Source organism: Hyperoodon ampullatus, assembly GCF_949752795.1.
Source record: "Hyperoodon ampullatus genome assembly, chromosome: 16".
Classification (NCBI taxonomy): domain Eukaryota; kingdom Metazoa; phylum Chordata; class Mammalia; order Artiodactyla; family Ziphiidae; genus Hyperoodon; species Hyperoodon ampullatus.
Window position 1 is genome coordinate 14664653 of NC_136929.1, and position 24252 is coordinate 14688904.

The 24252-nt window shown below is 42.8% G+C and overlaps 1 protein-coding gene across 4 annotated transcripts in view; it reads right to left on the reverse strand.

Annotated features, from left to right (window-relative positions):
* The window catches only part of CLDN10 (claudin 10), a gene marked incomplete at both ends in the record, with an annotated part of 91373 nt that extends 68415 nt beyond the window's left edge, over positions 1–22958 (reverse strand). For 2 of the 4 annotated variants that reach the window (XM_079722017.1, XM_079722014.1), the window contains one exon: positions 22802–22958. In XM_079722017.1, the coding sequence (XP_079578143.1) occupies positions 22802–22958 (157 nt within the window). Of the gene's footprint in view, positions 1–22744 lie in introns of all 4 variants that reach the window. The other 2 variants (XM_079722016.1, XM_079722013.1) reach the window with 1 other exon arrangement.
* Positions 22959–24252: the final 1294 nt, after the last annotated feature.

The window sequence follows — 24252 nt, forward strand, 5'->3', positions numbered from 1 at the left end:
CAGAGTCCAGGAATCCCAGCCTGCCAGGTAGTTACGAAGGTTCACTTGACAATTCGTTAGCTGGATTTATAACTTTTAAACATATGGGCTTTCATTTATACTCTTGACCCGGGGCCCACAGAGGTGAGTGGCAGGTCTGTTCAAAGTGTGTTCAGAGGACCCCTGCATCAGAAATCGCTGGGTTGTTTGTTAAAACTTCAAATTCCCAGGCCCCATGTGTGTGACCCCCTGGATCAGAATCCTTGGGGCTGGAGCCTAGGAATCTGCATTCTAACCACTCCCCTGGTGATTCGGACCCACAGCAGAGTTACAGGAGCACTTGTAACGGGGGAGCGTGGAGAGGCGCTGCCCCGAGCAGCAGGAAGCATCAGGGAGAAGAGAGGGAGGTCGCCCGGTCAGAGGAAGGCGCTGACCACGAGCTCACACTGCTTCCTGCTTCTGTCATGAGTTCTGCTTGTAACCTGGCCTGACCCCACCCCTGGGAGATGGCTGCAGGGAGAAGCTGCCAGAACAGGGCAAGGGTGTCCTCCTGCCAACGTGGGGCTCTCAGGGGCTACCCTGCAGAAGGAAGTATCCGAGTCAAGGCTCAATAGAGAGCAAAGGGGCTGCGGGGCCCTGGAGGGACCACACAGACTCAACCGGGGAGTCAAATCTCTGGGCAGGTGAGACCTCCTGGGCCCTGCAGGGGACATGGGAGGAGCCGGGACGGACTGTGTGGTCCCACCGGCCTGGGCTCAGAGGTTGCATCTGTCACTTACAAGTTGTGTGATCTTGAGCAATGTCATTAAGCTCTATAGGTTTGTTTCCTTTTCTATAAGATGGGGATCCTTTGGGCTTCCCTGGTGGCGCAGTGGCTGAGAGTCCGCCTGCCGATGCAGGGGACACGGGTTCGTGCCCCAGTCCGGGAGGATCCCACATGCCGCAGAGCGGCTGGGCCCGTGAGCCATGGCCGCTGAGCCTGCGCATCCGGAGCCTGTGCTCCGCAACGGGAGAGGCCACAACAGTGAGAGGCCCACATACCGCAAAAAAAAAAAAAAAGATGGGGATCCTAACACTGAATCCCACCATTGAATCTGTGTAAATGGTTTCAAAAACTGCTTAAAGATATGACTATTAGTCAAGGGTGCAAACTCAAATATTTCCACGGGTAACATAACTGAAGGAGGCCCTATGGGCTGTTGCAGAGAGAAGGGGGCCTGTCATCGGAGGGCATGCCCTGTCTAAAAGCATTTATGTTCAGAACATTTCAGAAACGCCAACCAGCCAAACAAACAGGTTGTGGAGGCCTCAGTCCTGCACAAGCAGCTTATAATCTCTGATCAGTGGAACAAGCATAAATTAGGTATTTCTCTTTTGTATCCCTGAACCCATAGGCGGTCTTTTTCCTTCCAATCAGATAAATACTTGGCAGGAACTGAACTGCTAAAAGCTCTGAATTGTAGCATCACGGAATCCTTAGAGTTGCTTGTCTTTTCCCCATTTCTGGTTGCTTCCAGTTCCCTTCACAAATTCTTCCCCCCCTCTTTTTTTTTCTAGCTAACACTCAGCTGCTATTTAGAATAAGATGGTATTTGACCAACATATATTTTTTTTTTTGGTCTTCTTTTCTAAGCACTTAATGCCTCAAACACTTCAATGTGTTCTGGCCTAAAAGCCCCCTCCTCTGTCAAGCAGTCACCAGGCCCTGATTCCTTTTCCCTTCCTCCTATCTTCTGAGTGGCTCCCAACCACCTGTGCAAAAGGGGCGCATGTGATAGAACCATCTCCAGTCCTTGGTGCTATTGACTACTCATCTGGAACTCTTGGTTTCCTTTGATAGCAAATCCTTTGCCTTTATGAAAGTTATTTACTTCTGAACAATATTCAGAGAATGGTCAAAGAAAATCAATTACAGTATTAATAAAATTTAAACACTTTTCTTTATAAGCTGAATGAACAAAGTAAGCAGAAGTGATATAGGGACTGTAATCTAAAAGCAACTCAGCAATGTAGCATTAGAGGGTAATTTTTAAAAAGGTAAAGTCATGACACTCATGCAAATAATAAATGGTCATTATTAATTCATGACATATTTATTATTAACTATTATTCATTCATGATGGAATCAGTAAGATATTACAATTAGTTTTTATAGTCTCTCCCTGACAAATTCCTTTCCATCGCGATCATTTGCACTGCTGTGAACAGGAATCATTTGTATCACTATTAGTTTTCTACAAGTTAACTTCTACCTTAACAGAGTTGTAAAATAGCTTAGTGAAAAACAAAGGTGCTCAGCTCTAGAGGATAAAACAACCCTGCAGAGATCATAATCTGGCATTCCACTGAAGAGATATTCTGTGGCCTCTCCTGCCCTTCCAGCATCTTTCACAGCTTTTCCCTTCAGTGGTGATCATTTTATTAACATCTCTCCATCTCGTCTTCATCCCTATCCCTTGATTCCTCCCCCAACCCACAAGGAATCCTAGGCTTGGATAAATGGTGTCTGTGTATTATGGACTGTGTGAAAATGTTGGGAAGCTTGTAAACATTTTACAAGGATGTGGAGAGGGAAAAAAAAAAAGGCTGACCTAGTAATACAGGTTTAGGGAGATGAGGCTGATAAACATTCATCCAGAAAGGATGGTTATTATATAAATGGCATTTGAGGGCTGTTCCCCAAGCCCCCGTGTCTTAGTCAGTTTGGGCTGCTATAAAAAAGTACCACAGACTGGGAGACTTATAAACAACAGAAATGTATTTCTCACAGTTCTGAAGGCTGGAAGTCTGAGATAGGGGCACCAGCATGGTCGGATTCTGGTGAGGACCCTCTTCATGGTAGTGGACTGTCAACTCCCCACTGTGTTCCAACATGGTGGAGACAGGGGGAGAGCTCTCTGGGGTCCCTTTTATAAAGGCACTAATCACCTCCCAAAGGCCCCGTCTCCTAACACAATCACATTGGGGGTTAGAATTTCAACATATGAATTTGGGTTGGGGGGGACACAAGCATTCAGTCCATTGTGCTCCCCATTTCCTCCTCTTCCCACTAGAACATAAGCTCCACGAGAGCAAGGACTTTTTTTTTTTTTTTTTTTTTTTTTTTTTTGCGGTACGCAGGCCTCTCACTCTTGTGGCCTCTCCTGTTGTGGAGCACAGGCTCCGGACGCGCAGGCCCAGCGGCCATGGCTCACGGGCCCAGCCGCTCTGCGGCATGTGGGATCTTCCCAGACCGGGTCACGAACCCGTGTCCCCTGCATTGGCAGATGGACTCTCAACCACTGAGCTACCAGGGAAGCCCCGTGAGCAAGGACTTTTTTTTGCCTCATTTTCTTTTTTTTTTTTAATTGAAGTACAGTTAATATACAATATTATGTAAGTTACAGGTGTACAATATAGTGATTCACAATTTTAAAGGTTATACTCCATTTATAGTTATTATAAAATATTGCCTATATTCCCTGTGTTGTGCAATATATCCTTGTAGCTTCTTTTATACATAATAGTTTGTACCTCTTAACCCCCTACCTCTATATCACCCCTCCCCGCTTCTCTCTCCCCACTGGTAACCACTAGTTTGTCCTCTCTATTTGTGAGTCTGTTTCTTTTTTGTTATATTCAATAGTTTGTTGTATTTTTAGATTCTATATATAAATGATATATAATATTTGTTTTTCTCAGTCTGACTTATTTCACTTAGCATAACGCCCTCCAAGTCCATCCATGTTGTTGCAAATGACAAATTTTCATTCTTTTTTATGGCTGAGTAGTATTCCATTTTGTGTATATATGTACCACATTTCCTTATCCATTCATCTGTTGATGGACACTTAGGTTGCTTTTATATCTTGGCAATTGTAAATAATGCTGCTATGAACATTGGGTGTGTGTGTGTGTTTGTTTCTTTCAGATGTATACTCAGGACTAGAATTGCTGGGTCATATGGTAGTTATAGTTTTAGTTTTTTGAGAAATCTCCATACTATTTTCCATAGTGTCTGCATCAAGTTACATTCCTGCCAACAGTGTAGAGGGTTCCCTTTTCTCCACATCCTCACCAACATTTATTGTGTTCTTTTTCGTGATCACCATTCTGACAGGTGTGAGGTGATATCTCATTGTCATTTTGATTTGCATTTCCCTGATGATTAGTGATGTTGAGCATCTTTTCATGTGCCTGTTGGCCATCTGCATGTACTCTTTGAAAAAATGTCTATTCATTTCTTCTGCTCCTTTTTTAATCTGGTTGTTTGTTTCTTTTTTTTTTTTTTTTTGATGTTGAGTTGTATGAGCTGTTTATGTATTTTAGATAGTAACCTCTTATCAGTCATATCATTTGCAATTATTTTCTCCCATTCAGTAGGTTGTCTTTTTGTTTGGTCCATGATATCCTTTGTTGTGCAAAAGCTTTTGAGTTTAATTAGGTCCCATTTGTTTATTTTTGCTTCTATTTCCTTGCTTTAGGAGACAGATCCAAAAAAATATTGCTATGATTTATGTCAAAGAGTGTGCTGCCTATGTTTTCCTCTAGGAGTTTTATGGTTTCCGGTCTTACATTTAGGTCTTTAATCCATTTTGAGCTTATTTTTACATATGGTGTTAGTGAATCTTTGCCTTGTTTTCTGTTGTGTCTCCAGTGCCTAAACAATGAATAGTACATGAAGGGGCTCCATTAGTATCTGTAGAGTGAATGAATGAGGAAATGAATGTTTCTCCTTCTCTGGATAAAAGAAATGTTGGCTCCAGTGCTAAAGACCAAAGAAAGAGAACTTCCTTGTTTCATCAGTGACTCTTGCAATCCCTAGCTTTCCTCTAATGTACTTCATTCATCCATCCAGCTAGTGTCTTTTACTGAATCTGCCTTGTTTTCCTAGTACTCAGCTACTTGTTGGTATTATAAAGATGAAAAGGATAAGATATGAGCTCTCAAAGACCATGCAATCTCAGTTCCAAGAGGAGATTTGGAGCAAAGGTAAGAGAAAGGAACCGATGCATATCAAATGTGAAAAGTAGAACTAGCAGGGTTTCTGAATAGGGAGGAATTAGAACAATAGTAAGTGAGGTGAATTACGACTGGACAAAGGTAAACTGTCCATCACAGGAAAGATCAAGGAATGGGGAGGTCTAATTATATGCCCTCACTCCCAAGAGTCCAGGACCATGGGTAAGTCTGAGTTCCCAGCTATAAGAAGCTAATATGTAACAGGAAAAATGAAACAAATGTGCAGGTTATAGTAAGAAACAAAGTAGTGAGAGGGAAAGTCTAATAACCTATGAGGTGGATCCAAAGGAGGAAACATTTTCTCTCTGTCTTCCACATCTTCATGTCATATCTGATACGTATAAGCTGCTGCTGTGAAAAAAAAGGCAACTGGATATTGGAGCCTGTCCTTCTAGATCTGTGGTCTAGCAGGGGAGATAGAGCCCATCCATCCATAACCAGTGCTGTGCCACGGCTGACTTACTCTGGCTCCTATCAGGTCTCGAGAGCCAATTGCTAAGCCAGTGTTTAAACACAGCCATTTAAAAAAGGTTAAATTTACAATTAAATAAATCATATTGAAAACAAAGGTAATAAATACTCAAAACATAACACATCCTAAATTATCTGTGCTCTTGAGGATCTTAGGTTGACTGTATCTGTATAATTGTGCGCTAGTGTGCATATTTTCCCAACTCCTCATTCAGTGACATAACATTAGTAGCTTGAAATTGCCATAGTAGAAGGGTTTACACCATTTACACCACAGAAACTGGCAAATGCTACAAATTGGGACTTTGCTCATCCTTTTGTTTTCTAGATTTAAGAAAATGATGTAGAAAATGTTTAAAATGTAGATTAAACTGAAAAGGATGTCATGTCTAAGCCATTACACTGTGAATAGCACAAAAAATTTGAGGAAATATTCTTCCAATCTTCAAAACTATTATCCAAAGAGGTCATTTGTGTCATTGACTATCAAGTGATATACCAACATGCTTCTTTGTTGTTTTGCTTTCACATGACTTGTTATGTATCAGGCAATGATCATGTAGGAATTACACTTGTTCATCAATTGCAACAATTAGCTGGCCATGAATACAAAAATTCAGCTAAAAGCATTCTTTGAGAATCAATTGGCTACATGTAATTTATGATAAAGAATACTGTGCATCTTATTACTATTTGTAAATTGTGTGCTATGTATTCTTTATATCAGTAAAAATAGCTCATAAACATACATATGTATTTACATGTGCATACATGTGCATATGTGTATATGCATCTATACCATTATATCTCTATTTATACTCACATTTTTTTTGGAGCACTGGTTGTTAACATTTACCAACACACCACTGTCCAAAACCAAAAAACAGAGTGGACAGTAACAAATGCCATAAGAGAGTTGCATGAGGCCGTGGAAGCAGATTCCCTGGGAAACGGGGAAGTTATCATGGGCTTCATGAAGGGGATGAGAACCAGTGGAGTCTGGAGGCAGAAGAACTCAAGGGAACCACTTTCTCGGAGGCCCTTGGTTTTGCTGGTCCCTGAGGGGAGAAGAGAGGTGCCTTTCTAGTAACAAGGGGGCCACTGCCTGCCTGCAGCTGTCACTGTTGTCTGTTTTCTGGAAACCAGAATGAGACACAGGCTCTGAGGACCACAAAAGGTTGTATAAGAAGACAGGATGAGCTTAGGAATCATCAAAGCCTCTAGAAATAGGAATGTTCATCTTCTTCTGTGGCTCCAGGGATTGGTCAGTACAGAGCAAACTGTAGAGAGAATGGCCTAGTCCCACTAGCAGAAAAAGTCCACTAGCCATTGATTTCTGTAAAGGGGCATTGTTCTTTAACTGGACTTGGAGGCTTGGAATTCAAACTTTATTGCAAAGTAGGGAGTAGAATTAGGCCCCCAAATGTCCTTTTGCATTACATGTAATTATTACATATCCTATAGAGTTGGACAGCATCTTTGCCCTCAACATCTATTCATATTCACAAGTTTTCATGGGAGTCAAATTTTCTGAAAGGCACTAAGACACTAACATCATCCCCCAGACCCCACTTCCATTTTTCCATCCTCACACACCACCTGCTCTACTACCATCTCCACTGAACCTCTAAGATGAGGCCAAAGTGTAGAAAGGACAGCACTTCCCTTCCCACCCTGCCATCAACCCCATAAAAGGGAGGAGAGAGAAGGAGGAGAGCCTGATCAGCAATATGGTCTCAGCATCAATTTTCTTCAAATTGTTGGAGGGGACAAGGTCTTGGTCCAATGTGGCACCAACATCAAAACGTATCCTGACTTGGCCATCCTGACTGTGGGTATTTTGTGGGAAACACCTATCCATAGGTGAATTGAAATTGTCTCTGTCTTGGGACCCTTGGGACAAGTGTATCTGCAGGTGACACAGGGAGGGAGGGAAAAGGAGACAGGGTGGACGCAGAGGCCAGCAATGGTGGAATATGACCTTGAGGAGAAATGAGGGCACTGGATTTCTAGGTGGGAGGAGATTGTACACAGTGGTGTTGTTGGGAGAGGTATGCCTAGGAGTCTTTTCTAGAAGATATGTTTGCATAGAAAACATTGCTTTTACTCTCCTTGTGTGTTTACTTAGAGGAAAGGCTGATGGAGTTTGAGGTGGAGCAGTGGTGGTGTCGGTGGTGGTGGGACTTGAGCCCTGTTGAGAAGAACCTGAGTTCTCCCCTGAGACAATAGCAAGTAAGAAATGAGATCATTACAAGCATTGCCAGGAAGCTCGGAGATATTTAGGGCAGGGGCCCGCGGAAAAGCCTGGAGTTTCTGCCTGGATTCCATTTGAACTGGGGCAGAAATGTAAAGATATAGCATTTGTTCACATAGACTGAGTAGTGTAGAGCATAACTTTTACGCATAGAAAAAAATAAAATAAAAAGTATAAGATATAAGACAGGATTGGATTATATCTTTTTTTTTTTTTTTTTTGTGGTACACGGGCCTCTCAGTTTTGTGGCCTCTCCCGTTGCAGAGCACAGGCTCCGGACACGCAGGCTCAGCGGCCATGGCTCACAGGCCCAGCCACTCCACGGCATGTGGGATCTTCCCAGACCAGGGCACGAACCCGTGTCACCTGCATCGGCAGGCGGACTCTCAAACCACTGCACCACCAGGGAAGCCCTGCATTAAATCTTATACTCAAAATGTATTAAAGACCTAAATGTAAGACCGGAAACCATAAAACTCTTGAGGAAAAACATAGGCAGAACACTCTTTGCAGATACTGAAAAATCCTTGCATCCCTGGGATAAATCCCACTTGATCATAGTTTATGATCCTTTTAATGTAATGTTGGATTCAGATTGCTAGTATTTTGTTGAGGATTTTTGTGTCTATGTTCATCAGTGATATTGGCCTGTAATTTTCTCTTTTTTGTGGTATTTTTATCTGCTTTTGGTATCAGGGTGATGCCATTTGCAGCAACATGGGTGGATCTAGAGATTGTCATACTGAGTGAAGTAAGTCAGAGAGAGAGAGACAGAATCATAGGGTATGGCTTATATGTGAAATCTAAAAAAAAAAAATACAAATGAACTTATTTAGAAACTGACTCACAGACTTAGAGAACGAACTTATGGTTAACAGAGGGGAAGGGTGTGGAGGAGGGAGGGACTGCGGGTTTGAATTGACATTTACACTCTGCTGTATTTATAATGGACAGCCAACAAGGACCTACTGTGCCGCACGCGGAACTCTACTCAATATTATGTGACAGCCTAAATGGGAAAATAATTTGAAGAATAATACATGTATAACTGAATCATTTTGCTGTACACCTGAAACTAAAACAACATTGTTAACCAACTATATTCCAATATAAAATAAAATGACAAGAAAAAAAACATTAAAAAAAAGTTTTAAAAAAAGATTGCAGGCTGATTAAGGGAAGAATCCAGATTTAGGATTCTTAGGAAGAGAAGGCCTGTCAATTAAGTTAATAATGAAAGATAATTACAAATATTTTAAGAAGCTAATGAAGCACAGTTGAGTTGTCGGGTGTGTGTGGTCAGGGAACAGGGAACAAAGGGAAAATCCTGACAGGAAAAATATTCAGGAAGGAAATAACTTACTGTTGGAAAATGATTTCCACTCCTCATCTCAACTATTTGAGTTAAAATAAAGACCCGTGAAAGAACAACTATTTCCAAAGCAGTTATCCTCAGACATGTTTTGTAACACAGATAACCCAAGTGGTACCAAGCTATCTTGAGAAGGTTATGGCGTGTAATTTGGTCTGTTTGCAGTGAATGGCGCTTTATGCTCACCCTGCCCTTTTTACCCAGCTGCTTATAACATGAAGAAAGTAAACCCTCACAGAAATGGCCACGCCGCCCAGCCCCTCTTCGGAGTCGATCGGATGAGGAGACGCAGAGCTCTATTTTCTGCTGGCTGTGGTCACGCATGGCTGGATGATTCACAGACAAGACCAACAGCTACATCTGTATCTCAGAGTCATTGATTACCAAGAGAAGGACTCAGCCCACAACCACGCAGAGGATAGAAAGTCCTCAGAGAGTGAGTCTGTTAGGGTAATCCGAACAATCAGAGCCATTCTTATCACATTCTGATTTCTCCATTGCCCCTTTCAAAGACAAGCCGTCTTCTAAGGCCCAAAGGGACCACTGTGAATGGTGCCTAAGATTTTTCATAATGTTAACATCTGAATGAAAGGGCCAGATGTGATCTTAGAATGAAGGCAGTGACCAGGGAGAAGGGCTGGGGTCAAGGAAATGCCCCAAATTTCAAAAGGGTACATTTCAGAAATTGCCATTAGTATGCTTGGAAGCAAACTCCAGATAAATTCTAGAATGGATCATTAAAGGGATGGTTGTATAGCTCTTAGTAAAGCAAGAAGCTCACAGTAGGAAGCAGCATGATTCCCTAAGAGCAAGAAACATCATTTTAGACAATTTCTCTTTTGACGAGGTTACTAGGATGCTTCAAAACTTCTATCATGCTGTGCTGCTGGACAAGAAGGAGAGACACGGGCCTGGTCACCATGCAGACAGGCTCAGTGATGGCACCACGGATAGTGAACCACGCCCTATGGTCCCATACTTGCTCCCATTCATTCATCTCAATAAAAAAACTCACTAATTCAACATACACCTTATAGAGCATGGGCTTCATGGATTTTATCTTCTGGGAAAGAGATAGGAAGAAATTGTTCAATCCCTGTCCTCACGGGGCTTATAACCTAGAGGTGGGAAAGGACAAGTACACAAGTAACCACAATCCAAGCCAGAAAAACAAAATCACAGAAAGAAAAGTACAAAGCGCTATGGGGGGAATCAATGGAGACAACGGTCCTATCTGGTTGGAAGGTTGAAAAGGCTTTGCAGCAGAGATGGCACTGGAGGTGGAGCTGGAAGGAGGAGAGAGATGGGGGTGCTGAAGAAAAGCATTTGCCCCACACGGTGTGAGCAGAGGTACAGACTAGGGAAGAGGTTCAGCACAAAGTCCAGGTTGCTGGAAGCAGGGGGACGAGAAAGGCAAGTCGGGACTGCTGCGATGCATTCCTCTCGCTGGGAAGCGGCCGCGGGGAGTCCTTCGATCAGGTGTTTGGATTCAGGAGTCACACCGTCTGTCATGAATCTTGCCATGGCCACCACCTTCACCAAGAAATTGAGCAAGTTACGAAACTCCTCCAAGCGCTGGTTACTCCACCTGTAGAACAGGCCTGGTTACAGCAGCGCCCCATGCAGAGGGTCACTGGGGAGGAGGCGAGATTCTGTGTCCAGTGGTGCCTGGTGCGGAGGGAGTGCTCTCTAAATGGGCTGAATAAAGCCCAGAATCAGGGACTTCCCTGGTGGTCCAATGGCTAAGACTCTGCACTCCCAATGCAGGGGACTCGGGTTCTATCCCTGGTTAGGGAACTAGATCCCACATGCTGCAACTAAGAGTTTGCACGCCACAACTAAAAATCCCACATGCTACAACTAAAGATCTCACATGCTGCAACGAAGATCGAAGATCCCACGTGGCACAAATAAGACACGGCGCAGCCCCCCCCCAAAAAAAAGCATAGAATTAAACTGGAGGAAGCTCTGTTTTGCAAGTGTGTTCTGGCAGTGCTGGATAGCCTTGATTAGAGCAAGTTCAAAGAGCGGAAAATGTCTTCCTGCTATTTGATCCCAATCTATGGTAAGCCATAGGCTGAGCCACAGGAAAGGCAGACCTCCCCGCAGGGAGAATGGGAGGCTGGGCAGGCAGATTCTGCAGGATTTGGCAGCTGAGAAGGTGTGGGCTCAGCAGTTTGGGAAAAGCAAGGAGGAGAAATGTGTGCAGCATCCTCTTGGATTTGGAGATCTGGGGACAAGTGTGCGACTGGGTGGAAGATGTCTTTACCTCTATAGGAGGAATTCCACAGAGATCACAGGGAGTTTGCTGAAGGCTTTTGGGTGATGCTAGACTGGGAGGTTGGTGAATACAAAGATGACCAAATCAGGATTCAAAACAGTCTTGAAGGCTAGAATTTGCATTGGAGAAAACAACCACAATAATTGCAAACTCATTTATTAGCTTATTTAATCTTTTTCATAAGGGAGATATTATTATCATGCTCATTTTACAGGTAGGGAAACTGTTGAAAGTCAGGTTTCAAGGTCTGCGCTCTAGAGGGAAGAAAGAAGGAAACTGATCTTTATGGAGTATTTACAGTGTGCCAGACACCAAGTTTCACCCAAGGGAATACTTAGGAAGTTGGAAGACCTGGAAGGAGGTCAGATGATTTAAAGTAGGACCTGGTAGATGAAGATGACATTGTGATGAAACGTTATTTCTAGGCGCTCCATAGGCCTGTGAGAGGCATTGGAGGATGAGGCAGGGAGCTAAATTTTCTGTGCTGACCCCCGATCCATGTGAATTATTTCCTACTATGGCGTGAGGAGCGGGGATCTTCAACTGTTTCTGTTCAGTGGGTCCACATTCCTGTCTGTGATAATCTTGGTCTCTAAGTCTGTCTTTTGACTCTGATGACTATGGTGTGGGAGATGTGGGAGATGTCTACGTGGTGAAGTTGCCCGTGTGGGTGTGATGTGTAGAGGCGTCTGCATGGTGAGAGTTTGTATGGACGTGTAGTTAGCTGTAGAACCAGCTGCGTCTGTGTACATGCGTGTGCCCACAGGGTGTGAACACTCTGGTGTGAATGTGTTTTATGATTGTAGTGTAATTGGAGCACAAGCTGCATGGCTCACCACCTTGGTCAAAGGCACACCTCACCCTCACCCCCAGCACTCCCAGGAGGGATTAACGAAGAAGCAGGAAGCAGAAGCAGAAAGAACCCTGCAAGGCAGAGGCTGGGGTACTGCTCACTGAGAACCTGCTGACCCCGCTACAGGACAGCGTAGGAGCTGCAGCTGGAACAGGAATTTCCCTGCGGAGGGCGCTAAGCTCTCTCAGGCTCCAAACCCTCCCAGTACTGACTTGAATCTGGGATAGAGGGAGTCAGTAGGATAACGTGGGTATTTTCCCAGATGATATAAATGGATTCCAGATAATTCTCTCATAGCGTCTGCGGGCTCCTCTCTGTGGCTCTGTCACCTACCAAGACCACCACCCACTGCATTCTCTTTATCAGTTGGGCTGTGGATGTGATTCCTGTTTCACTCCTTCCCTCGCCCTCTCCCGTCCCCCCCAGTTCTCACAGCTTGCAGAACAGTCCTTCCCAAGGCACAGGGTGGGAGAAGAGCATGTGCTGGTGAGGAAGCAGAATTCAGAGCAGAGGATGTGGGTGAGCCAGAGGGCAGACCAGCCAGGTCTGGAGCTCAGAGTTGAGAGCAGGCATTGGGTCAGGACTGAACGGCCAAGCAGGCTGGGATTAGCGAGTAGGACAGCCATAAGACAGATGTACTGCCTGGAGCCCAGACTTCAGCCGGCAGAACAAAGTGAGAGTCTGAGGTCCAGGTTTCAGCAGGAGAGTGGGCATCAGCTGATTTCCAGGAGCTAGGAGGCTGAGCAAAGCAGGAAGAGCACAGAGCCAGGGCACAGGGCCAAGGAAGGGTCCTGACCCCTGCAATAGAGAATCAGCTTCGTGGGGAGTCCTACAGGGCAGGCTGGAGTCCCCAGACACGACTGGCTGGAGGTTTGCTGGCTGGGCACAAATGAGAGCATCTGCTGAAGTCAGGGAGAAAATAGCCTCTGTTTCCCCTGCCCATCTTGCCAAACGTCACATTTTGTGTTCTGGAGAAAATCTGTCTCCCAGTAGGGTGACTGGTCTGCTTATGATACATGGACTATATTTGGTTTGTATAAATGAAAAATATTGATCCAAAGATATCCAGTTAAAGGCAGGATTTGTCCTCTCGTATTCGCCCCAGCCCAGCAGCACTTAGCTCTATGCCTGGATTTAGAAGCAGTCATTCCTTCCCTGGCAAGGGTTAGGGGGCACATCCCTTGGGTTTGCTTAGGACCTTTTAAAATATCAGTTCAAGATAGAGAATTGCATATTTACTACATTGATTCTAACATACATTAATATATTGATTTAAATATAATAACATTAATATAACATGTGTATTATGACTTTTACTACTTTAACTTCTAGCCTGTGAACATCTCCCGGGCGGAGACAGGTCTTTTTATTGCCTTGTTCCCAAGCAACCAGCATGGAGCCCATGAGTTGTCCAAAAATATTTAAGTCAATATGCAAATCAGGAATATTGATGTTTAAATATTTCTTTTTCTTTTTATATATTCACAGAATCTCAGATCTCAAACTGGATATGACTTTAGAGGTTACCTAGTCTGTCTTCCCGGCCAATGCGGGAATTATTTCTACCACCTTTTCAGCAGAGGATCATCAGCCTCCTCTAGATACTTCTAGTCAGTTCTTTGTGGGACAGCCTGTTCCATTGTTGGGCAACTCTGATAGAAATTCCTTCTTCAGAGAGCCCCTAAATCTGATTCCTTCGTAACGTCTACCCAGTGGTCCTACTCATCTTCTTCCCATTCCTCCATCCCTCTCACACCCTTACCCACCATATTCTTTTTCTTTTTTCCAGGTGAAACAATTGCCCATGTGAATTTATTTCAAGACCTCCCATCTTCCTAGTTACCCTCCTCTCACATCAATGAATGTGGTTTGTATTCATGTTCCTTCAAATATGGTGCCCAAACTAGCCTTATGGAATTTGACTACCGAATATGGGGAGCAGGGAGGTATTACCCTCCTAATTCGGATGTTCTTATGCTATTAATGGCACTTCAGATTGCATTAATCTTTATGGCGCCTACATTTTCCTGGTGTTTTTTATTAAACATCTAAAAAGCACAGTTTAAAAAAAATTAAATTCAGTCAAACTATCCAATTGATTTTTAAAGCCAAACATTAAGTTGAGAATCTGACTGCTTGAGATCTTGGTATGTACTGGAAAATACTGTCCTGGGAGAAGGGATGGAACTTAGGGTGGGACCTGCTCTGCAGCCAGCTTCCCCTTCCACTGCCCCCAAGTCTCTGGGCAGGAACCTTGGAGCATCCATGACCCTTTCATCCATCATGATTCACCAAGTTACTCCGTCTTATCAGTTCTACCTCTGAGTACCTTCCTTGTCTGTTCCCACTGTTGCCCTCACATGAGGTTCAGGTTCTCACATGAAATACTGCAGGATCTTTCTGAAATGCAAGTCCCATCAGGTATTCTCTGCTCAAAATGTTTCAACAGCTTTCCGGCTCCTCTAAGACAAAGTCGAAATCCCCTCATAGAGGTTACAGGTCCCTTTGCAAGTCCCCCTCTATGTGCACCTGCACCCCATCTTAACCTCCTCCCGCACATCCACGTGGCAGTCTTTCCAATGTGCTCGCTGGTCCCTGAGGCACTCGGCTCCTTCCCGCTTGGAGGTCTTTCCTCGTATGTGCCAGGCCCTGCTCTGAATGCTCTACACAAATTAACTCACTTCATCCTCACCACCACCCTCTGAAGTAGATAATATTACTCCCATTTTACAGACGGGGGAGCTCATATGTTAAGCATTTTGCCTGGTGTCACGCAGTTAATAAGTTGTAGAGCAGGATGAGTCCCGTGACCCGTAATGCCCTCCCTTTCTTTCTCCTGGGTGAACTTCTATCCATCTTTCAAGACAGTTCAAGCACTGGCTTTTCTGGGAAGTCTGCCTCTGCCCTGAACTTAACCCCAGATAGCACTTATCGCTCTGGGCTAATCGTTTGCTAAATGATCATCTCCCTCTAAGCAGCACATGCACGGAGATAGGCCCCTGTGCTTTCCTCACTGAGCCCCCAGAACCTATATTCTGTGCCGGGAATCTAATGACTGCTTTGATGAAAGGAGCTCATTAATGAATAAGTGAATTAACTACTTACACGGTTCCTTCTATAGTCATAATATGGTGTCATAGCCATTTGCCAAATTGTCAATTTTTTTTTTTTTTTGAGGTACGCGGGCCTCTCACTGCTGTGGCCTCTCCTGTTGCAGAGCACAGGCTCTGGACGCGCAGACTCAGCGGCCATGGCTCACGGGCCCAGCTGCTCCGCAGCATGTGGGATCTTCCCGGACCAGGGCACGAACCCGTGTCCCCTGCATTGGCAGGCAGACTCTCAACCACTGCGCCACCAGGGAAGCCCCAAATTGTCAATTTTTGATCATCAGTTTTTCCTATAATGCGTACAGAAATCTGGCCAAAACTTAATTGTACATCAATTCTTAATTTTCTTAAGAAAGAATTAAAGAATTTAAAAATTCTTAATTTTCTCCTGAAATCCAGATCAGTTATCCTGGCTTTGTCTAAGAGCAATACTGCTTTCTCAAGTGCTCTGGAATTACTTAAAAACGCACAGCGGCAGTAAGTTTTAAAACTACCAATCCCAGTATGCTCTTTGCTCAGGTGTCCCTTGACTTCATCCCCTTGAGGATGCGAGTTAGTCTGTAAGGGAATGCAGCGGAGGAGACTCAGGAGCGCCAGCTTGCCGCACGTGCGGTCGGACGTGCAATGAGCGAGAGAGGAGCCGTGGGCCCGGAGAGAAATACGCCTGAGCCTTTTCTACACAAAATATTCACCACGAGAAGACAAATATTGACAATCAGATAAGCATGAGAAGCCACAAAGGGGAGGTGGGACAGCCTTCCTGACCTCCCTACGCAAACACCACCAGAGGATCTCGTATTCATACTGCGCTCACTGCCTTTTCTTAGTTTCTGCATTCTCCATGCTCTGGCATCTAGGGCCTCGGGTGTGGCAGGTGAGTGGAGGGGAAGACTGCCCTCCCGGGGCCAGCAGATTCTTAGAAATAACACACAAGTGCAGCTTTCAGAGACAAATCAGCTAATCCAAAGCACACACCCCAGTGACGTCCTTTGTCAAGCTTTTGCACATCAAACCAATATTCCTCCACCTTAATCAACCCAGGGCCGGGTACCAGACAGCTCAGCAAAGCTCTCACGGTGCTTTCCTCTCACTCCTTCTGCCTTCTGACCAATTCTGGTGCTTCCCAGCAGGGTCCTGTGTGGGGAACCAGGCCTCCTACTTCTAGGGATCTGTGAGTGTAAAAACTTCTTCCTTCATGACAGCGTTTCACGTCTGTGTGTCTTACCATCCCTGATTAAAACAAAGTCCAGGCACATTTAAAAACATATACTAGTCTATTTCATGTAATAGGATTCTTTCCCTTGATCTTCCCACAAACTTGAAGTATGGAACTAGACATCATCATCATCTGATAGATAAGAAAGCGAAACAAAGTAAATTTAAGTGACTTATCCAAGGGCACACAAGAAATTCATAGCAGAGCTAGGACTTAAACGCAGGTTTTGGGCTAGTACTAAAGGCTGAACATTTCCCCAAAAGTTCTATAGACGACCATACAAAGTTATAAATACGTTCTCCTGTTGAGTCTCAGATTCTGTCTGTAAAATGGGGATTATACAATCTTTTGGATAAATATGATAATATATGTGAAAACACTTTGTAAAATGCAAATATGATTCAAGTCAATATATTAAACTGTCTGTCACAAAATTTTTCCCAGTTCTTAGGGCCAGAAATATTTGAGTAAACTTTGTCCGTTTTTGACCGCCCAGCATACAAACACCCCTTAGTTCTGGTGAAGCTCTATCTCCCACCATGGAGCCCGAAATGGGCCTTTTCTCCTCATCTCCAGCAGATGCAACATATGATTGACAAAATGAAGAGGCCCACGTCTGTGGTGAGAACCTGACTTCTAGGTGCAGTGTGGTCTTGCCTTATAAGGTACAGTAAATCCTAACCTGTAGAATAAGCATAAACTGTAGTCTAATGAGCACAATAGTTTTCGCTTTGTTATAAATATGACATAAGACATGCAACAAGGGATCAGAGTCATCCTTCTATTAGGTTTTGGATTCCAGGAAGCAGCTACTGCAGTCCTGGCTGGAAACAAATAGACGGAGCAGAAGTAACGGTCACCTTCCTACCACTGAGATGTGAGCTCTCCAGGCATTGAAATCTGTATTCATAAGAATGATTGCTACCCTTTATGGTGTGCGTCTCACCTATGTTATCTCGTTTCATCTCCATTTAACAAGTAAGAAGACTGAAGCACAGGGAGATTAAGACCCCTTAGTTAGTAAATGGTGAGTCCATCATACTCAAAGTCTAGACTCAAAGATTCAGACTCTAAGCAGAATTTCTCACCCTTTTATGTGCACGGGGGACACCTGGAGATGTTGTTAAAGTGCAGATTCTGATTCTATGGGGCTGTGGTGGGGCCTGAGAATCTGCATGTCTAGCAAGCTCCCAAGTGATATAGACGCTGCTGGTCTGAGGACCACACTTCAAGAAGCAAGGCTCTAAATCGTTCTTGAAAAGTGCACTTGAAGCACTTTGAAAAGTGCTTCTTGAATCTCATCATAAAAAACACTCATGGGGGACTTCCCTGGTGGCGCAGTGGTTGAGAGTCTGCCTGCCGATGCAGGGGACGCGGGTTCGTGCCCCGGTCTGGGAGGATCCCACATGCCGCGGAGCGGCTGGGCCCGTGAGCCATGGCCACTGAGCCTGCGCATCCAGAGCCTGTGCTCCGCAACGGGAGAAGCTACAACAGTGAGAGGCCCGTGTACTGCAAAAAAAACAAAAACAAAACAAAACAAAAAACACTCATGGCTCTTCAACTAAGCACTTCCCTAGGGCTTATCCCTTTGCCAGAGCTTGGTGACATGAGAGGAGAGTCCCTATGCATCTATTAAATGCTATGATTTAAATCAGTGAATGATTTCTTCTTCCATTTGTTCAATCCACAAATTTTATTGAGAGCCTACTAGGAGTCAGCCAAAATGGTGGGTGCTAAGGATACCAGGATAAGTAAGATAGGGTCCTGGCCCCTAAGAGAGGAGCTATTGATGAACACAGGCTGTCCTGAAAACCTCTGAACACCCTGCAGCAGACTGACTTAGGACCAAGTCCACTTGTGGGCTGCCTTGTCTCTGGCACCATCCTCACCACCACAAGGTGTGGGCGTGTTTCAGCATGTGGGTCCAATTCTCTTGGCACAGAGACAATTTTCTGGTGGCTCCTCCTGTCCAGAGTCTACTGTGAAAATACAATTCACCTACCTTGGGTCATTGATTGTGTCAGTAAACATAAAACTATGCCATTTTTTTGTTGGGATAAGAACGCACTGAATGTTTCTTACACTTCTTTTGGGGTGAGAACTGCCAAAGACAGAACTTGAGGTTTTCTACATGCTTTTAGATAACTTTACATGCATTTGGAACACAACAAGAAAATAAATCTGAATTAAAATTAACCTTAGGTTTATTTAACAAAATTAAGTCTCAGAAAGCAATCAGAATTTTAGCAAATGGACACCTATCTTGAGATTAAAGGTAAATGCCTTCTAAGGCTGCAGAGATCTATCAAATGTGTGATTTTGAAAATATTTTTGAAACATCTTAATTATTCAAGTCAATTTTCCCTCACTGAGGCTGTAATTAGTTTTCATTTATTATTACTGTTGTTTGAAATTTAAATTTACTACTGTTATTTAGTCATAGACTAAGGCACACATTTCAACTAGGAAGAAATCTAAAGTTATGACATCAGATGATTCCCACCTGTTCCCTATGTGAGAATAAACATCCACAGGAACCTCTTTTCTTTAGCAAATGCCATTCCTTTCCCCTATCTTTATGGCCTGGCTGATAAGGGGATGGGGAGAGAGGTGAAGGATAGGCAGGTGAGGAGAGGTCCACACTCCTACAGGCAGCCAGCATCCTGTGACCACCAGCTCCCAGAGTACCGTTTACCTTCATTCCACTGAAAAACCCTGAACCTTTACTAAGTGTCATATGGTCGTTCGAGATCATTCAGACCTATCTGCACTTAGATGCAGATAAGATTCTATACTGTCAGGATCCAGGAAGCCAGCAAGATAATAGGTAAGTGGAGAAAAAGAAGGACAATTCTCAGGAGAAATAATGTTAGAGGACCCTATTACAGTCATCATTCTTCAGTGAATTTCTGTGGCGAAGTGGTGAAGGATTGTAAAGCTCTTGAGTGAACTTCAAGTTGAAACAGGCTTTAAGGGACTCCTGGCATCCAGCTCTTTCAATATAAGGAGGAAGAAAGTTATGAATGAGGCCCAGAGAGTTTCATTACCAAAGTCAAGGTCTTAAGACTAGTTAATAAAAAAGTCAGAACTTGAAGCTCCATCTGCTGAGTTACAATCCAGTCATCTTCCTTTTTGTTGCCCGAGTATCCATCCTAAATCAGGCCAGCCTTCATCCAGGAATACAGTTTTGCCCTCATCACAAACTATCTGTCTCCTCATTATTTTGTTCATTCAGTCATTTTGCAAATATGTATCCAGAGCCCACTGTGTGCCTGGAGCACAAGGAGAACATCACAGACCAGGTCTCTGCCCTCCAGGCGACCATGATTCAGCTTTACTCTCTCCTTGGAGCAATGCTTTCTGGATCCAGCCTTCCCCGTCAGCAGTGACTGCTGCTCTCCCTGTGAGAGATGCTTTGCTTTCACAGTTAAAACTCTCTACTAACATCGAGAAGAGAGAAAAACAAAACACAACAAAACAAGAGACACAGCCTAGAGTGGATGTTGCATCTAAAGACAGTGAATTGCTTTTGAAATTGAGTCAAGAAGTTTTCAGTCCACGATGAGGATTGAATTACAAGTGTCCCTATGGTGTTGTCCTGAAATTGATTCCACAGAACTACAGTTGAAGGGGGCCTGTGTTTTTCACAACTGGAAATGCCCCTTGTCCAAAGAAATGCTGGCTTACATCAAATCTTTTAAGGTTGTAGTCACTACTAATGTAAATGAGTTCCTAAAAAGCTGTAGCTATACTGGGTCGTCTAAGAGGGTTAGTTAGCAACAAGAAGGTATGACTTTGCCAGTGAAGTTATGTAACCAGCAAGGGAAAAAAAAAATCTAGCAGTTTAAAAAGATTTCCTGTTTTTCTTTCTTAGAGGAGGCTTAATGTGGCCTAAGTCTAAGAAGATTTGTCTCAAATTGAGAATGCAGGCTTAAATCAATTTATTATTTTAAAACGCACTATAACCATTTTCATTCCTCTTTGGCTTCTGAGTTTTTTTTCTCAATTTGGAATTATTGTGATGATTGAGAGCCTACTGGCATAGAAAGCTTCCCAACACCCCACTGCTGTGTTTTCAAATAAGAATAAAGGAAAAGCAACCGGCCTCGTCAGCAATGACTCCGTGTGAATGAGGACATCTAAATTGGTGAGTGTCCATTTTCTTGGAAATATAAATCAGTGTTCCTGATGTTGAATATAGATTTCAGTAGTAACATGTATCTTTGATAAAGATTTTGATTCAGGACGAAGGAAGTAGAAAGATTATGTTAAATGAATTTTACAAATTCGAATTGAAGCATTATCAGTGGACAAGGTTTTCCAAATTACCTCTCGTGTGCAGGGTACACAGCAGACATAGAATACATTATTTTTACTACTGAGAAACAAAATCAAGAGGATAAAGTTTTAAGGTGGAAGGTTATTTGGGCCACTATCAACACTGTTCATTAATTAGCCCACTTTGGAGCTAAGGTTGAATGCCTATTTTTCACAATAACTCGGTTTCATTAAGGAATAGAGAATGAAGGGTAATAACACCACACATATATATAAATGTATATATAAATATATATATATATATATATATATATATATATATTTATAGAATGAACCCAGTGGAGAACAAAAAAATACACTTAGCCACATGACATAACTTCTACCTGCTGCCTCAAGGTGGGAATGGGCCAAGAGGTCTGTGGAATGACAACTGTGTCCCCATCATACTCTTCTCCTTTTACAATTTTCCCTGCACCTAGGGAAACCTTCCATAGTAGAATGAGAATTTTGAAATATCCTAAAATAAGTTTAGAAGCTGGGACTGAAGAGAGACTAGCATTGGTTCCTCTAATGGGTGCTCAGGAAAGTCCATGTTACTTGGAGGCCTAACTGAGGTGTCCAAGCTTGAACACTTCCCTTGACTGTCATTAGACTCTCCTGGATTTAACTAAATATCCTCTCTTCATCCTTTTGCACGCACTGTGGACTAATGACATGAATACTTGACCCAAAATCCCATAAAATATTATGCTTTAGTAACTTCCTAGTTAAAATTTGATTTCATTTTCTTTATTGGGGCCAAGGTACAGTGTTGCCATTTTATTGTGAAAAGTCTATATATTATAAAATACCAGGGGCAATTTTTAATATAATAAACCCACAACCTGTGGCTGACTTGTAAACATAATCAAATAGGCAGAAAGCAGGGGCAGGTAGTGATTCTTATAATGACATACAAGCAAATAGCAAATAATTGTTGCCCTGGAGGAATCCTGTTGTATGAAAATGCCTTTTTTTGAAGTATAGTTGATTTAAATATTATATTGGTTTCAGGTGCACAATATAATGATTTGATATTCTTATAGATTATACTGAAAATGCCCTTACATTTTTTTCCCTCTTTAAAATACACAGTTTCTAATAGTTTCTAGTATGCCTAACATTGAAAGCTTGTCTACATACATATTTTTGATAAAACCTACTAACAAAAAGTTCATGGGCATTTTATTTCTCAACTACTTTTTAAAATTTTCTTGCTCTGCTGTATTATCACTAAACATGATTTTTAAAAAAATATGGAAACCCCTTTAAAAACCCCTACATCTCTCAACACTGTCCATCTTCTCATATGTTTCTATCACTGTGAATATACATATGAATATACACACGTATGTGTATGGATTTCATGCTAGAATGGCCTGAGGAAGTACAGGGACTTAGGATAACGTATGATCAGGACTTCCCTGCCGGTCCACTAGTTAAGACTCTGTGCTTCCACTGCAGGGGGCTTGGATTCCATCCCTGGTCAGGAAACTAAGATCCTGCATGCTGCGCGGTGAGGCCAAAAAAACAAAACAGTACAACGTATGATCTACTGACGGCGTGCGTTTACTATATGTATATATATATGGTGTCCTCCACGACACAAGGCCAATCAAAACCTGTTTTAAAACAAGCCAGTCACTTCTGCCCTTTCCTTTGGAGTCGCTTATTCGCATTAGGTATTTCTAAAAGATCCATGCAGCTATTTGCCATATAAAAGACATGATTTAATTCTTTCAGTCAGCATTCATACACCCCGTCCCTCCTAGGCAAATCTTGGCACTTGGATTACGTACTCAGAGTTAACAGCCAACTGTATACGGACCCTTCAGCACAGTGAGGGGAAAAGTGACATTTTACTTCCACCCCAAACAAAGCTATTATATTTACCTTCTACTTTGAAGATAGTAAAGTGCGGTCGACAATGGAAAGTACCCAACGCGTTACCTGCGCAGTTCATCCACAGACCCTGGTAAACCCAAGTGGCCGTTATCACCGAGGATGCTCGCGTAGTCACTTTCCACTCATTGGACGCGGTGGCAGCGACGAGAGCACCAAAGCCCCCGACGCCAAACACCAGAGCCGAGATCTGTGCCCTGGACATGTCGCTCAGGTGTCTCCAGGGACACTGTCCAGACAGATCGCTGCGGTGGTCTAGGCATGCAGCGGACACAACCCGCTTGGACCAGTGTTGCAGCAAGTTAATGCGGGTAGGTGACAGTACTTCATGCTCGGGTGGCCTGAGAAGGACCGGAACTTAGGATAAAGTCTGATTTACCGATGGCATTTTAAACGTAGCCTAAGACGATCTTTCTAACTTCCTACACGGATATTTACTAAAAGTTTGTAGATGGATTCTAAAGGTTTTGAGTTCGCAGATTGTTTTCCTGCCACATAGTTAATGCTTAATTTTCTGTTAGCCTGAAGCTTAATGAACCATGCAGGGACCAGATATTACAAAGTACAAATTATACAGTAACAGTTAAGGCTTATTTGACCTATTGCTTTAGTCTTGCGTGCTTCTGAATCTTATATAAATGGAATCATAGTGCAGCTTTCTTCTGTAACCAATTTTTTCACACATTATGTTTGTGAAATTCATCTATGTTCAACAATGTAGCTATGGTTCATTAATTATTACAGCAGAATATAGCATTTCATTAAATGAATTTTGCTGGGTTACACATTCATTTCGAGTCAGTACTTTGAAGATATAATTCTATTTTTATTTGGCTTCCATTGTTGTTTTTGAGAAATCGAGAGTCTGATTTGGCATTTCTTTGTAGGTTGATCTGCATTTTCTCTTTGGCTGGTTTTAAGATTGTCTTTGTCTTTGGTTTTGGCAGTTTCACTAATTTTCTAAGTGTGGATTTTTAAAAAATCTTATTTGGGATTTACTGAACTTGTTGAAACTGATGATTCATTGCTTTCATCAATTCTGGAGAACCATTAGTCCCTTCCTTCTCCAGATATCACCTCTGTCCCTATCCTTTCTTTATCTTCTTCTGTGACTCTGACAAGCTCTATTTTTTTAGTTGGTCCTATGTCTCAAAATCTCTTTAACATTATTTACTTCTTTATTGCTCCATGATGAATTCTGGGAATTTTTTCAGACATATGTTCTAATTTTTATAATTTTTCTTCAACTATATATAATCTGCTGTTAACCCATCCAGAGTTTCTAGTTTCTATTACTCTCCTTTTTAAAATAATTCTGGAAGTTCCATTTTATCCTTTTTCAAATCTGCCTGTTTCTTTTTTCTAATTTCTTGTTCTTTAGTCATAATTCAAAGGCCATATTTTATTATATTTTTATTTTTAAATTTTTAAATTTTATTTACTTATTTTTAACATCTTTATTGGAGTAAAATTGCTCTACAATGGTGTGTTAGTTTCTG